General features: G+C 32.0%; 1 protein-coding gene across 1 annotated transcript in view; it reads right to left on the bottom strand.

Moving 5' to 3' along the window:
• Positions 1-15,538, bottom strand: part of LOC108904933 (zinc finger protein 358-like) — a 248,612-nt gene that overhangs the window by 34,047 nt on the left and 199,027 nt on the right. Inside the window, exons 3-4 of the mRNA XM_018707656.1 lie at positions 10,623-10,871; positions 785-954 (exon numbers count right to left, since the gene is read on the bottom strand). Of these exons, the coding sequence (XP_018563172.1) occupies positions 785-954; positions 10,623-10,871 (419 nt within the window). The remainder of the gene's footprint in view (positions 1-784; positions 955-10,622; positions 10,872-15,538) is intronic.

The raw sequence follows: 15,538 nt of genomic DNA, 5'->3' as shown, positions 1-15,538 counted from the left end.
AATTTAAATAAGAAAATTAAAATGTTCTAAAAGAAAATCTTTCAAAACGTAAATCGGATCATAAATATCTTGTTTTACATGGGTGTTCCCTCTATACAGGGCTCCACAAGCTCTATGACAAATTTTGACAAATAAACAAAAACGAATCGGATCTATGTTCATATAAGAAAAAAATGTTTGAAATTAACCCAGCTACCATCTGTCAAAATTTGTCATAGAACTTGTAGAACACCCTGTATAAGTAAAAAACTAAGAAAAAAAATTGTTTTTTCTGTCTCTAACATCAACTACTGCATGTAAATTCAATAATTTCAACATTATGTAACAGCAATGTGAGAATATATTTATGTTATTCGTTTTTCCAATGTTTAAACCAGCTATTGACACTAATATATCCTTCACAACATTTATTACCAGCGCCATAAATCTAGTAATTAATTGAAATACAATTCGCTGTATGTTAACTGACTTAATAAAATAATATAATTACTGTTTTATAGAACATTATATTTAACAATCCATAACTAACATTGTTCACGTATATAATAAGTACTTGACATATTTTATTATATGAGTAAGAGGCAAAACCAGTATTGTATCATTACAGTATTTTTTTTTTAAATTCAGTCCAACGTGGTTTAGTACTTTAATGTCGGCAATTACTATAATGTAAATTTCATTTTTAAGTTGGTATACGACTTCTGTCATTAAAACATTAAGGTACGTCACCCACCCATTGTTCAAAGATATGATAATGCTAAGTGTGAGAATATAGGTGGCCTACCTTGATGTGTGTCATGCGATGGTAGTAAAGGTTAGAGGAGGCCGTGAACCGTTTCAGACAAACAGGACACTGGTGCGGTTTCTCTCCACTGTGAATCCTCCTATGTGTGTTCAAGGACGAAGATGTACTGAATCCTTTACCGCAAACCATACAGACGTGGGGCTTTTCTCCTGAAAATAAAATGTGCTGATACAAGATACATGATCTGAGTAAGGCATATAAATGTAAGCCAAAACTGTTTTTTTATTTGTAACCAATATATTGCTGACTTTAATTGTATTTTACATCTGTATTAGAATTTTTTGAAGGTCGAGGGTTTTCTGATTTATTCAATAAAAACAGTAACAATTAGGAAATGCCAGTCCATCTACACGCCTGGGATTTCCGATACGTTTTATGTATATTATTGACTTTGTTTACAGACTACTATCTAATTAATATACAGGGTGTTCCTAAATATCATGTACATAAGGGAGGGGGTAATTCTTTGAATTATTTCATGACTAAAAGTTCATAAAACATAGGTCCGCAAACGCTTCATTACCGACCTACAGAGTGTTGAAATTTTAAGATTTTTTTAGTTTTTTCTCTATAGCTCCCACAGTTGTTGAGATATTTAGCTCAAATTTGGAATATAGGTTACGCTGTAGGGCTTACATCATTGGACATGCCAAATGGTCGTGATATTCTACAGAGTGATATTTTTCGGGGTTCATGCCCCCTTTTCTTCCCCTGAAATGTTGTACGGTGCACCGCTGGTAGATTCTAAAATAAAAATTGGATTTTATGTCTTGTTGAGAAACTTTTTTGCCTCTTATGATTTTTTCGTGTCTGCGGCCGTTATCGAGAAAAAAAATAAAAAACTATTTTATGTAATTCGTTAGATGAAATTTAAATTCTTAAAATGGTCCAGTAGGCTCTGGCTTTATTTAGACAATCTCTTGTTTCTATTAATTTTGACAGTTTATTCGCCACTACCTGTTAAAAATTAAAGCTGGGATGATCTATTTCAAAATTCGTAAAATTTGGCATTGTTATGAGATATGAGTATTTAAAACACTTTTACACCTTACAGTTTGTAACATAAACCTTTAATTTTTAAACATATGCAGATCCAAGTTACTATTTTAAATGCGAACTGTCAAATTAATAAAAACGAGAAATTATTTAAATAAAGCCAGAGCCTACTGGACCATTTTAAGAATTTAAATTTCATCTAACGAATTACATAAAATCGTTTTTTATTTTTTTTCTCAATAACGGTCGCAGATACGAAAAAATCATAAGAGGCAAAAAAATTTCTCAACAAAACATAAAATTGAGTTTTGATTTTAGAATCTACCAGCAGCGCACCACATAAAAGTTCAAGGGAAGAAAATGGGGCATACCCCGAAAAAATATCACTCTGTAGAATATCGCGACCATTTGGCATGCCCAATGATGTAAGCCCTACAGCGTATTCAAAATTTCAGCTGAATATCTCAAAAACTGTGGGAGCTATAGAGAAAAAAACTAAAAAAATCTTAAAATTTCAACACCCTGTAGATCGGTAACGAAGGGTTTGCGGACCTACGTTTATATGAACTTTTAGTCATGAATTAAGCCAATAAATTGTACCCCCTTCCTTATGTACATGATATTTAGGAACACCCTGTATTTTTTTGTAAATATTGGAATTATTCTTTTCAGCGAATTAGAAAAATCTTTGGTAGCTTACGTTTAGTTGAGTATACAGGGTATAACAGAATTAAATGTCAAAAATGAATTAACGTTTTTCTCACTTAAATTTAAGAAGAATTAAGAAGAAATTTTATTCTTTTTTGTCATAGGGGCTAGAGTCAAAATTTTCAAATAAATACTATTTGATGTAATTTTATTTGTCCAGCATGACAATAAAATGCAGTTCAATATGAAGTAATTTATGCATATATCATATCATAATATATCATAAGAGACGGTAGTTTTGTTAGTATATTTTGTGAGTTTTTGTTATTTTTTCTGATAAAACCTCGAGTGTACAATTTATTTCTTTCTTACTTGTTTAAGCCTAAATAGAAGAGAAATAAAAATTTTGACTTTATAAAATCACCAAAATCGAGAAAAAAATTCTGACACGACCATCGCCGGAAATGATATTTGACAAAAGAATTTCACCAAAAAATTAAAATAATTCAATTCAAATCAGTTACTAACAAAAATAACAAAAACATATGTAAACTACATATGGCAGCAATAACTTAATTGTAATCTTTAAATTTTGTGTAAAAATTATAGTGTAATATTAAACTAAAAATACAAGTATATAGAATGATACTGGACAAGAATATCTCATAAATGTTTTAATATTTCAAAATTTAATTTAGTTACCTCAGAAACAGGTGAGTGATGAGAAACAGGAAGAATCAAATACAATTCAATATTTTCAGAGACAGCACATGACGGATCGAAAAAATTGACAGAGAGCAAATGGATAACAAAAAAATAAGAACGATGAAAGTATTTGTCCTGTTACAATGTTAAAATGTTAAAATTAAAAGTTAAACAAAAACATAACATCCGATCGACTTTTTTTAATTCCAAATCCCTTTTGGTCAAACACAATTGCTAAAGGTTGGTATAAAAATGTCCCACTAAGAATTAATACTGTATCTTCGGGGGCAAAAGAATCTGCAGCTAAAATTGGACTGGACATCACAAATAATAAAATTACTAACCATTCAAACCATGCCAGTACAGTTTCTCACTTAGCCAAAGTGACAACGACTGATAAAGATAATAATCAGACACTCATCGTCATCGTCCATTAAACCCTACCTTCAGATTAACGCTGATGAACATTACGAAACTCTTATTAGTAACTTACAAATCACGGATAGAATAAGGAATATTCAACATGTACGGAAACTCGACAAGAAAATATTCAAATCAGTACACCAGTCCAAACAATAATAATTATTCGTTCACATACAATAAAGATATTTATTTTTGTTGTCATTCACATATTTGATCGGTAATTTATCTTCCCAAAAACCACGCCAACTTTTCATTTCATGGATAAATTTCTTTTTAACTCAAAATTTTGCCAATCAGTAATTTTGCTCGAAAAACTGACATTATTTCAGTTTTTCTCGTAAAATTATTGATTGGCAAAATTATTTCGTTACAAAGAGAAATTTATCCGATAAAAAGAAAGGCTATTGTGATTTTACTGTAGATAAAACTTTTAAAACACTACAATTGATCGATTAAAATGCATTAAGTCAAATAGTCAATAACAAATCAGTGACATGGGTAATATAAGATGTCTATTTAATTTCATAAGGGAAAATTGTTAACCAATTTTTTCTGAGAACAAAAACGACGAAAAACATATCACATGATATTTGGCAAATGTTTTTCAAAGGGAGTAAAAAAATGGCAAGGCTACAAAAATATTTATGTTAGAGATATTCTCAAAGCATAATGCTTCCCCATTTTTGACATTTCTTTTTTACATCAAGTATTTCATTTCATTTTAATGTTATCAAAAAATAAAATTTATTATCTAACAAATATTGTTAGACTCCAAGAGATTATAAATCAAATCAAATTAAACAATCTATAGGAAACGCATATAGGTTTTATACGAGGTCTGCTCAGAAAACAACGGAACATTTTGAATTACGCACTAATGGATATATTTAGTGATATGCGGTTGGCATTATTGCGTTGCGCATAACCTCCTCTGTAATCGCATGTTCTTGGATTGTCGATATTTCATTTAGTTTTCGTGATATTGTTATTTAACATAAAATTTGTGAAACTTGGAGAAAACTTTCACGGAAACATTCCAAATTTTGAAACAAGCTTACGGAGACGATTCAAAAGTGGTCGTTAGTCAATTGAAGGTGATTCTTGACCCGGAAGGCCTTCGACTTCAACTGATGACTCCCACGTTCAATCAAAGTCAAATCTGGTGTGTGCAAATCGTCGACTATCAGAGAAATTTTAGAAGAGGTTAGCATCTCAATTGGGCCATGCAATGAAATTTTGACTGATAAATTGTACATGCATCGAGTTGCAACAAAATTTGTTCCTCGTTTGGTGACCGGACAACAGAAAGAAAGTCGTGTGGATGTTTGTCGGCAACTCCTTGAATAATCCAATGACGATGAAACATTCATTCAATGGATCATAACGGGAGACAAAAGCTGGGTTTATGGCTACGAGATTGAGATAAAAGTTCAATCAGCACAATGGCAATGGAAGAAGATTTCCATGCCCTAAGAAAGCACGTCAGTCTCGATGTAATGTCAAAGTGATGCTCACTGCTTTTTCGAGTTTAATGGAATTTTGCCTTTTGAATTCTTGCTTCAAGGTGAATCATGTGTACTATCAAGACGTTGTACAAAGGTTACGTGAAAAAATCCACAAAAAGAGACCAGCGTTGTGATGAGGCAACTCATGATTCCTGCACACTCAGCTTTGTCAATTCGTCAGTTTTGTGTCAAACATCAGTTTACTGTCCTCTCTCACCCTATTTACTAAACCTGGTCCCTTGCGATTTTTTCTTATTTCCTAAAATAAAATCAGTGCTGCAAGGACGCCGTTTTTAGTCTATTGATGACATCAAAGCAAATTCGTCACAGACTTTAAAGGTCATTTTAAATGATGCTTTACAAGACTGTTTCGCGAAATGAAACCAATGCTGGGAAAAGTGTCTGAATAGGAGAGGGGAGTACTTTGAAGGATACAAGGACCAATAATATATAAAATTAATAATAGTTTAAAAAAATAAATTTCAGTTATTTTCTGAACAGACCTCGTACATCATAACTATCTTCGATTTTTCTTTAATCAATTCTATATTATTCACATTTTAGTTCAGCATTGCATGACACATCCTAATGAAAATTATGAAACTGTATAATTCATTCCCCTGTCATCATACGAAACTCTTACTGTTCAATTATACATACAAAATAATATTAAATTAAAAGCAATTTTAACTACACAGAGAACATTATAACACTACGTTTATTGAACATATTTCTTAATAAACGTATAACGATATTGTTGGATTGAACGACGGCATACTGAACATAAAGCAAATATTGTCAATAGTTGTATTATGTGAAGATAATACTTCTAGTTTAGTCATATTAACGCAGAAAATTAAGTCTTTAAAAATAATGTTTAAAAAAAAATTAAATATAAATTTCTGAAAATGTTTTTCAAATATTATGCAAAAATTTTTTCGAATTTATATTCATATTACATTCGTTAGAACTTTATGAAGGGTATACTTTTTTAAATTTGATTTATTATAAAATAATTTCAGTATTTTAAAAGATCGCATCTTATCACTTCAATATAAATATTAATGATTTCAAACCAGTAATGTTTCCTCAAAATCTCTTGATTTTTGACAGTATTTGAGAGATTACTGTTTATATTGTGTATATTGCTAAAAAGCAATAATCTTTTTCTGTGTTAATTTATTTTAAGAACATAATTACATCATTAATTGTGAAACGGGTTTTTATAAATCATACATTAATTTTGACTAGGTAAATTACCAGTAATTATAACTTTTCAAGGCAAGCTACTGAAATATATATTGTTTATAAACATGTAAAAATAAGCTATAAAAACATTGTATCTACCAACACGCATAATTATTAGCATTAAATCCAACAGATGTAAGCACCAGATTTTTTTTTGATAAGATTTCCAATATTTTCAAATAAGTTACTGTCAGGAAATAATAAATTCAATATTGTTTTATACTACAGTATGGCCTTATTTTATTAAAGCAATTTTTTGTAGCATTTCTTATAGTCTTGACGTTTGTAGTACTTCACACTCTATAAACTTACAGATATTTAATATTTTTTTAGTTTACAGTATAGATAAATATCAAAAATATAAAAATAGTACGTTATGTGAAGAAAATATATCAACAAATAAACAAAGACTTGTACCAAAGAAGACGTTTCAAGCTAAAACATTTCAGCTGATCTGAATCATCTTATTTTGGTCATGTTAGTCTATGGTCTTACTTTTTCTGGGACAACATGTATATTATTTTAGTTTATCCACTTTCGAAAACAGTAAATTTCCGTTGGTAATATAAAATTCAATTTGAACTTTGTATACTGATTAACATATTTCATGAGTTTGTTACTAATGACAAGTTTCAAAAAACTAGTTTAGTGAATCTCTCTGCTTTCGTCAAGTTTTTTACAAAAAAAAATTCATGGGTATTAAAATTAAATTATAATTTTTTATATAGAAATATTGTAGATATATTTATTAAATTAAAATATATAAGACCTTGTCAACCAACAGGAACTCAGTGGGACATCAACTAAAACACATCAAATATACATAGGTCATTAGTTTAATTTAATGGCATTTCCATTATTTTATCGCCTGCTGTTTTAATTTTTTTATGTTTGTTGGAAGTTTCGCGATGGATGTAGCAATTAAAATAAAATGTGTTTACTTAAACTCAACGTTAATCAAAGTATGGAATATACACGGTGTAATAGCGATGTCGTGAGAAACTTTGAGAAGATATAGAGAAGATGATATATGGTATACAGGGTACATTGCAGCTTACAAAAATGTTGACTAAAGCAGCACCTAATGTTTAACATGAAATGTTGAACCAAAATAAGTGACAAAAAATATTAGGGTGTCTTATAGGTAATTTCAAAAATTGTAACCACTTCTAATTAAACAGGACGTAATAGGCCAGGAAAAAGAGCTGGGAAATGACCATTTCCGACTGTTTGTTTCGGCAAGCTGAATTTATCACTATAGATGCTAAATATTATGTACAATAACATATTAGTTTCCACAGTCATAAAAATTGGGGGGGGAGAATGTTTACAGGGTGGTTAATTGTATAATTTTTACATAAATTCACATTTTTCGCTTATAACTTTTTTCCGTTCATTTCCACGAGAAAACAGTAAAGTGCTTTTCTTTCGTCTTCAAAATACCTACAAAACTAGGCCTCGAGCGTAAAAAATATTGATTAGATCAAAAGTTATAAACAAAAGATGTATATTTATGACTTTTGAATTAAACATTTATAAACTGCGTTATTATTACCAGAACGTTTTGGCATCGTATCCTCTCATTCCTTAATCACTGTCTAACAATCTTTCCCCCATTTTTATGACTGTGGAAACTAATATTTTATTGTACATAATGTTTAGCATCTATAGTGACAAATTCAGCTTGCCGAAACAAAAAGTCGCGTCCTATTCTATATTTCCTGGCCTATAATATAAAAACTAAAAAAGCCATTCCAATTTTTGCCTATTTTATTCATATCGAATATAATATCCCTAACACTAATTCAAAGCAAGATGTCGAGACGATTCAATTGTTTGAGCCACCAGGAATACTTTCATTATTGCCAAAAATAAACATTGTTGCTTTGACCGACAATGATTACTGCTCACCTGTGTGTGTTCTCATGTGCCTTTTCAGTAAGGAAGGCCTGTCGAAAGCTTTACTGCAAACTCCACAGGGCAAAAGCGTCCTTTCCCTCGGCCTTGCTCGGGGTGTGGGCACTGCTGTTTCTGGAAGATCGCCTTGTGAACTGGCCGCCGAGCTGTCACCAGAGACGGATTTCCTTTCATCCTCCGCCGATGGGGGTGACCCCGATAAGGCTCTCGAGAGGAGGGACATCGATAGGTCTAGTGGAGAATCTAAAAATAAAATGTGCCAGTTATTGTCTGAAATTATTTGCTGGATAGTTTTNGTTGACTAAAGCAGCACATAATGTTTAACATGAAATGTTGAACCAAAATAAGTGACAAAAAATATTAGGGTGTCTTATAGGTAATTTCAAAAATTGTAACCTCTTCTAATTAAACAGGACGTAATAGGCCAGGAAAAAGAGCTGGGAAATGACCATTTCCCGACTTTTTGTTTCGGCAAACTGAATTTATCACTATAGATGCTAAATATTATGTACAATAACATATTAGTTTCCACAGTCACAATAATGGGGGGAAGATTGTTTACAGGGTGGTTAATGTATAACTTTTACGTAAATTCACGTTTTTCGCTTATAACTTTTTTCTGTTCATTTCCAGGAGAAAACAGTAAAGTACTTTTTTTCGCCTTCAAAAGACCTACAAAACTAGCCCTCGAGCGTCAAAAAATATTGATTAGATCAAAAGTTATAAACAAAAGAAGTTTATTTATGACCTTTGAAGAAACATTTATAAATTGCGTTATTATTACCAGAACGTTTTGGCATCCCATCCTCTCATTCCATATCAATGTTTAATAACTCACACGAAATCTGGAATCGGTTAAGTTGAATAGTTTACAAGTTATGGCCAAATTAATTCATTATTAGTCTGGACGATCCCGAGCATCTTCTACAATCGCATTGATTTTTTTCATGGTAGATATAATACATTGAAATCTATCATTTCTTCTTTTTAAATTTCAAATTTGCAACCTGGAAATTTGTTTATATTTTAGCCTTAGTTGCAAAATGAAATGCACGACGCACGCGCGTGATTTAGTTATACATTATTACATATTCGGAAAGCTTATGAAAAGAGCTTTAATTAAAAAAAAAATTGTCAAGATTTGTTGAAAAACAACGGAGTTACAGACTGTCAAATATATTATTTAAAGCGAATTTCACTTTTTTTAACGTCAGGACTATGAATATTATTGTCATTTTCTTCGGACTCGCTGTCGTTCACTTCCCCCACCCTTCCGCAGCGCCACGGCTCGCTGAAAAATCAAGCGACCCTCTGACTTTTAACAATATTTCTTATGCACTTAACATACTTGCACAAATAAAATATTTTTATCTGGGAAAGGACTCGGGTTGCCGGTTATGACAGTATTTTTTTTGCCGCTACCAACCTAATTTGTTTAACAATAGGCCGTCAACTTTGACAGTCTGTAACTGTTTGTTTCGTTGTTTTTCAACGAATCTTGACAATTTTTTTTTAACTTCAAGCTCTTTTCATAAGCTTTCCGAATATGTAATAATATATAACTATATCACGCGCGTGCGTCGTAAATTTCATTTTGCAACTAAGGCTAAAAAATAAAAAAAATCCAGGTTGCAAATTTGAAATTAAAAAAAATGATAGATTTCAATGTATTATTATGAAATCTACCATGAAAAAAATCAGTGCGATTGTGGAAGATCCTCGGGATCGTCCAGAAATTAGTTAATTTGTTTATAAGGCCATAACTTGTAAACTATTCAACTTAACGATTCCAGATTTCGTGTTAGTTATTAGACAGTGAAAAGGAATGAGAGGATGCGATGCCAAAACGTTCTGGTAATAATAACGCAGTTTATAAATGTTTAATTCAAAAGTGATAAATAAATTTCTTTGTTTATAAGTTTTGATCTAATCAATATTTTTTGACGCTCGAGGGCTAGTTTTGTAGGTCGTATGAAAACGAAAAAAAAAAGTATGTTACTGTTTTCTCGTGGAAATGAACGGAAAAATGTTATAACCGAAAAACTTGAATTTACGTAAAAATTATACAATTAACCACCCTGTAAACAATTTTTATGACTGTGGAAACTAATATGTCATTGACATAATTTTTAGCATCTATAGTGACAAATTCAGCTTGCCGAAACAAAAAGTCGCGTCCTATTCTATATTTCCTGGCCTATAATATAAAAACTAAAAAAGCCATTCCAATTTTTGCCTATTTTATTCATATCGAATCCCTAACACTAATTCAAAGCAAGATGTCGAGACGATTCAATGGTTTGAGCCATCAGGAATACTTTCATTATTGCCAAAAATAAACATTGTTGCTTTGACCGACAATGATTACTGCTCACCTGTGTGTGTTCTCATGTGCCTTTTCAGTAAGGAAGGCCTGTCGAAAGCTTTACTGCAAACTCCACAGGGCAAAAGCGTCCTTTCCCTCGGCCTTGCTCGGGGTGTGGGCACTGCTGTTTCTGGAAGATCGCCTTGTGAACTGGCCGCCGAGCTGTCACCAGAGACGGATTTCCTTTCATCCTCCGCCGATGGGGGTGACCCCGATAAGGCTCTCGAGAGGAGGGACATCGATAGGTCTAGTGGAGAATCTAAAAATAAAATGTGCCAGTTATTGTCTGAAATTATTTGCTGGATAGTTTTTGGCTTTGCTATGTTTCTTTATATGTAAGTGTACTTCTAAGAAAAAAAAAAATTTAATTGCCCGAAAAAGTCAGTTTTAAAAAATATTGACCAAAAAACAATAAATATATATGGAATGTCTCAAAACTATGAGCAATTTTAACAATGATTCTACTCATAAAAATGAACCCTTTAGTGTAAGTGCACGACGTCACATTTTTAGTAAATAAGGTTTTGACCGTATAGTTAAAACTTGATTTATAGATGCCCCACATCTGATTTTGTTGTGGCTTAGTGACACTACTATCCATGGTATTGTTAGTCTCAAATGTAAATGAAGTCTGTGCGTGCACTGTTATTAGTTTAATAATTTCAGTAGCTATTACAAGGTTGTTTGCGTTTGCGTGTTTATTACAATACTTCATGTAATTTCAGTAACTTGAATTAGGTTGTAAAAAGGTTTGGCTAATCTTGAGCATAATACTAAGCGAGCACATTTCAGTAGCTGCTGTTTAATAAAGGAGTAATGTACCTTTCACCTGTTATGTATTACATTTAGACTATATTACTATACCAAGGAAGGAATCTGGAATCCGGAATCTGGAATTGTGGGGAGAGTAGCTTAAAAAGCTACAGCACTTTGGTCCCATTGGACCCCCATGTACTTCCTCCCATTAGGATATCAATCCATCTGAGCCGTTAACCAACATATTAAAGAGAAAAAGGTGATGACATTGCTCAAGGGAATCTCCCTAATATACTGTAAGAAACATTGGACTTATTTTCACTCAATAATGTATCAATTTTTGTCCATCCGATTGAGTGAAATTTTCCTCTATTAGTATGAGTAGGTACAACTAAAATTTTATAAGTGAAACTATCGGTTTAAGTTAAAATATTATCAAAAATTTGTAAAACTATCAAAATGCTCAATATTGACCAAAAACCGATTTATTTACAGTGCCATAGAAGGCCAACGTTCTCCCAACACGGATTCTCTTGTTGACGAGAGGGCAGTGCATTCACATAGCACACGTGGTACTGTCTAGTCTTCCTGTTCACAACCCCTACAAAGAAGTGTTTCAAACTTTCCTCATGTTGTGAAGTTGCTTCCTGAGCCAACAGTACCCCAGTTTGAATACTTGACCTAGACATAGGCAGGTATTTTTTGACTGTATCCTTGCTAGGGTATTCTAAGAACTCCTTAGCAAATGGACAGCTATTTGTTTCATCCCACCGTTTCATAAATTCTTTGATTTCCTTGATAATTTCAACGAGTGCTGACAGCGAAAGCACACTGAAAGAACCGGGTCCAAAAATATTGAAACCCGATGCACTCCTGGCTAGCTTGTCAGCTTCTTTATTGCCATTACACTGCTCCACATACGCGCAAGCATGATTTTAATGCACGACGGTGCTCCGCATGTTTCTCGAATTGTTTATCTTTACACGCTAGTTTTCCAGGACGCATTAGACCACCGCATTGGCCAGCAAGAATTCTAGATATGAATCCTCTAGGTTTTTTCGTTTGAAGATGTATAAAACAGATTGCGTATCGAATATATCATAGTTTCAGTCTGTAAAAATGATAACAGAACTACTCATCGTTATCTCTTAGAAACGACAGACATGAATTTTAAACCCATTTTTATTCCTTCCTTGGTATAGTTTGCGTTCGACAGCCCTACACTCATGGAGACAGGAGAAGACCGCCATAACGAAACGTCATCTAATAACTCGGGAAGGTTATTTAGAAACTCGACCGCAGCTTGGAAGAAACACCGAAAACCCCACATAAATTCTGTACTTCGGAAAGATTAGCATCACACTAATAGTAGCTTTGTTCCTAGAGCAATCCAAAACAGTTTCCAACAGTTAGACGAATCAAATCCGATTGTATCTGACTCTTGGAAAATGTTTCTAATGCACTAGAAACAAAGTCAGAACTATGAAAATTCAGCATTTTATCTCTGGTAAAGCAGAATTCGTTTGTGAAGAGTTGTTATAATTCTGTTTTGTGTCACTTGCTGCCGAAACCAACGACAAAATTCTATAAGTGGCTAAAAATCATTTGCAGTCAAGGCCTGCACATGTTGTACATGATTATGATGCAGTATCTGCTCCCATAACACACGCCACACAATAGTATTTGAAACACCCATTTCACATGCAATATAACAGGTATTGGAGCTTGCATTTTCCTCGATTAGGTGTAAAATGTCTTCCTCCCTATTTAAGGTATGTTGTGCGCTCTCTCTTATCCACGACCGTCATAGGTTGGGTTCACTCTACCAGTGTCCTGCTATCTTTGAATAGTATTTTACACTATTCTAGGATTCAGTTATTGTCTTCGTGGATTCACATAAAAATTGAAAAATCATATTTTAATCATATTTGCACTCCCCGTACATTAATATTAGGTATATCCGCTATATTTGAATATGGCATTTTGAAATAAACGTAAATCAATCTATAGTCGACGAGACAGGNTTTTACACTATTCTAGGATTCAGTTATTGTCTTCGTGGATTCACATAAAAATTGAAAAATCATATTTTAATCATATTTGCACTCCCCGTACATTAATATTAGGTATATCCGCTATATTTGAATATGGCATTTTGAAATAAACGTAAATCAATCTATAGTCGACGAGACAGGTAATTAAGACACGTCCGCGCCGAGCAAATAACCACACTGGATTTGACGTAGTTACTACGTACACAGTTGATCAATTGATTAAGGGTCGACCTAAGTTTCCCGTAATAATTCTTGATAAATTTCGTGAAAGACATGACACGTTAGACCACGAGTTGCTTAATGAAAATTATATATTTTCAAATCTTCTATTAACCCTTTGAAGGAACGCACTTATTACAGAAACGCTTTGTATTGTTCACAGTAAGTGTATTTAGTATAATTAATCTAGAATTTTATATTAAATATTAGAGCATGTACTGCTATTTCAGATAGCTGTAAGTACTCTCATGTCACACATTAATAAAATATTTATTGAATGGTAGATTAAATAAAAGAAAAACTAATTTTCATAGTTTTATTTAGGTATACATTCCTATTTAATTGATTCATAAGTACATACTAATTTTGTTTATAATTTGTCATTTTTAAATATTCTAAACATGCAACATTACTATTGATTATTGCTTTTTAGAAGTTTGTATTCCATGTTAAAAATATAAATGAAGTGTAAGAAACTTAAATTTTAGTAGGCAATATCGTTCAAACATGATGTTTCATGAGTATATTTCTTATTCGAATTCATAAAAGTAAACAGTTTTAGAATTAATATCAATTTTTTGAAATATGTATTTCAAAAACTTAAACACAAATGAAGAGACTTTGGACTAAGGCCCAATTATTATATTTAGCAGTATTTATCATCTTTCATTTGAATTTACCCTACACACGCATTAAGATTTGCAACTACAAAACTCTTTTATATCTTTATAACAACGTGAATTTCCCAGCACTTGAAATAGATTTAACTACCTGGCTAAATTTAGAATTGAACTTTTGTTAGTTTACTTGAATCTGACTTGATTTCACACAAGTAGCTTAAAATCAGGTCAAGCCGTGAAACCCTAGTCAGTGATAGTATCTTTAGAATATAGAATACTTAATTACACCTGAACATTGATCACCAGCGAGTGTAAAAGCATTAAAATTTGCGGTATGTAGACGACATTGTTACCGCTATTCCCAAAGATACTGAGCAACTCCTTTTAGATACATTTAATAATTTTCACAAAGACCTATGTTTCACCATAGAAGTTGAAAATGAAAAACATGAATTACCTTTTTTAGATATGATAATAATAAGAAATAATAATCTACTGATAACTGATTGATATCACAAGCCCATTTTCTCAGAAAGATTTCTTAATTATAATTCAGAACATCCATTATCTCAAAAAATAAATATTATAAACAATTTAAAATTTCGCGCTAAAATGTTATCACATTCATCTTTCTGGCAAAAGAACATAAATTTAATCAAAACTTATTTACATCATAATAATTATCCTAAAAGCTTAGTAAATAAGATATTATCTAGTCAAGATCATCATGATAGAAAAGAACTAAATGAAGTGAAACATTTTAAGATTCCGTACATTAAAGGTATGTCTGAAAGGTTAGCTAAAACACTATCAAATGGCAATATAAAGGTAAATCAGAAAGCCGAAAATACAATTAGAAAGAAATATTTCTCAAAAACTAAAAGTAGAACACCTACAAATTTGGAATCTAATGTCGTTTATCAAATTCCTTGCCATGACTGTGAAAAGTGCTACATAGGCCAAACGGGTCGTTATTTGGGAACAAGGATAACAGAACATAAGAGGGATGTAATCAATGTTTTCAATCCCTTAAAACGCAAACAAAATTTAACTGCTCTTGCGGAACACAGTTTGTCTACATTACATACTTTTGATTTTGATTCTACACGAATCATTGATAAACAGACAATTTTGAAAAAGAGATTATTAAGTGAAATGATTAATATAAAACGAGAAAACTCTGTCAACAAACGCAGCGATATAGATAATTTACAAACATCGTATTTTAATCTTATAGACAGAAGTAAGAGACACAGACATTTAACAACAATATAGCT

This window comes from Anoplophora glabripennis, unplaced genomic scaffold (assembly GCF_000390285.2).
Source record: "Anoplophora glabripennis isolate ALB-LARVAE unplaced genomic scaffold, Agla_2.0 scaffold109, whole genome shotgun sequence".
Lineage (NCBI taxonomy): Eukaryota > Metazoa > Arthropoda > Insecta > Coleoptera > Cerambycidae > Anoplophora > Anoplophora glabripennis.
Note: the sequence above shows the minus strand (reverse complement) of the source record. Positions and strands in the feature narration are given on the sequence as shown.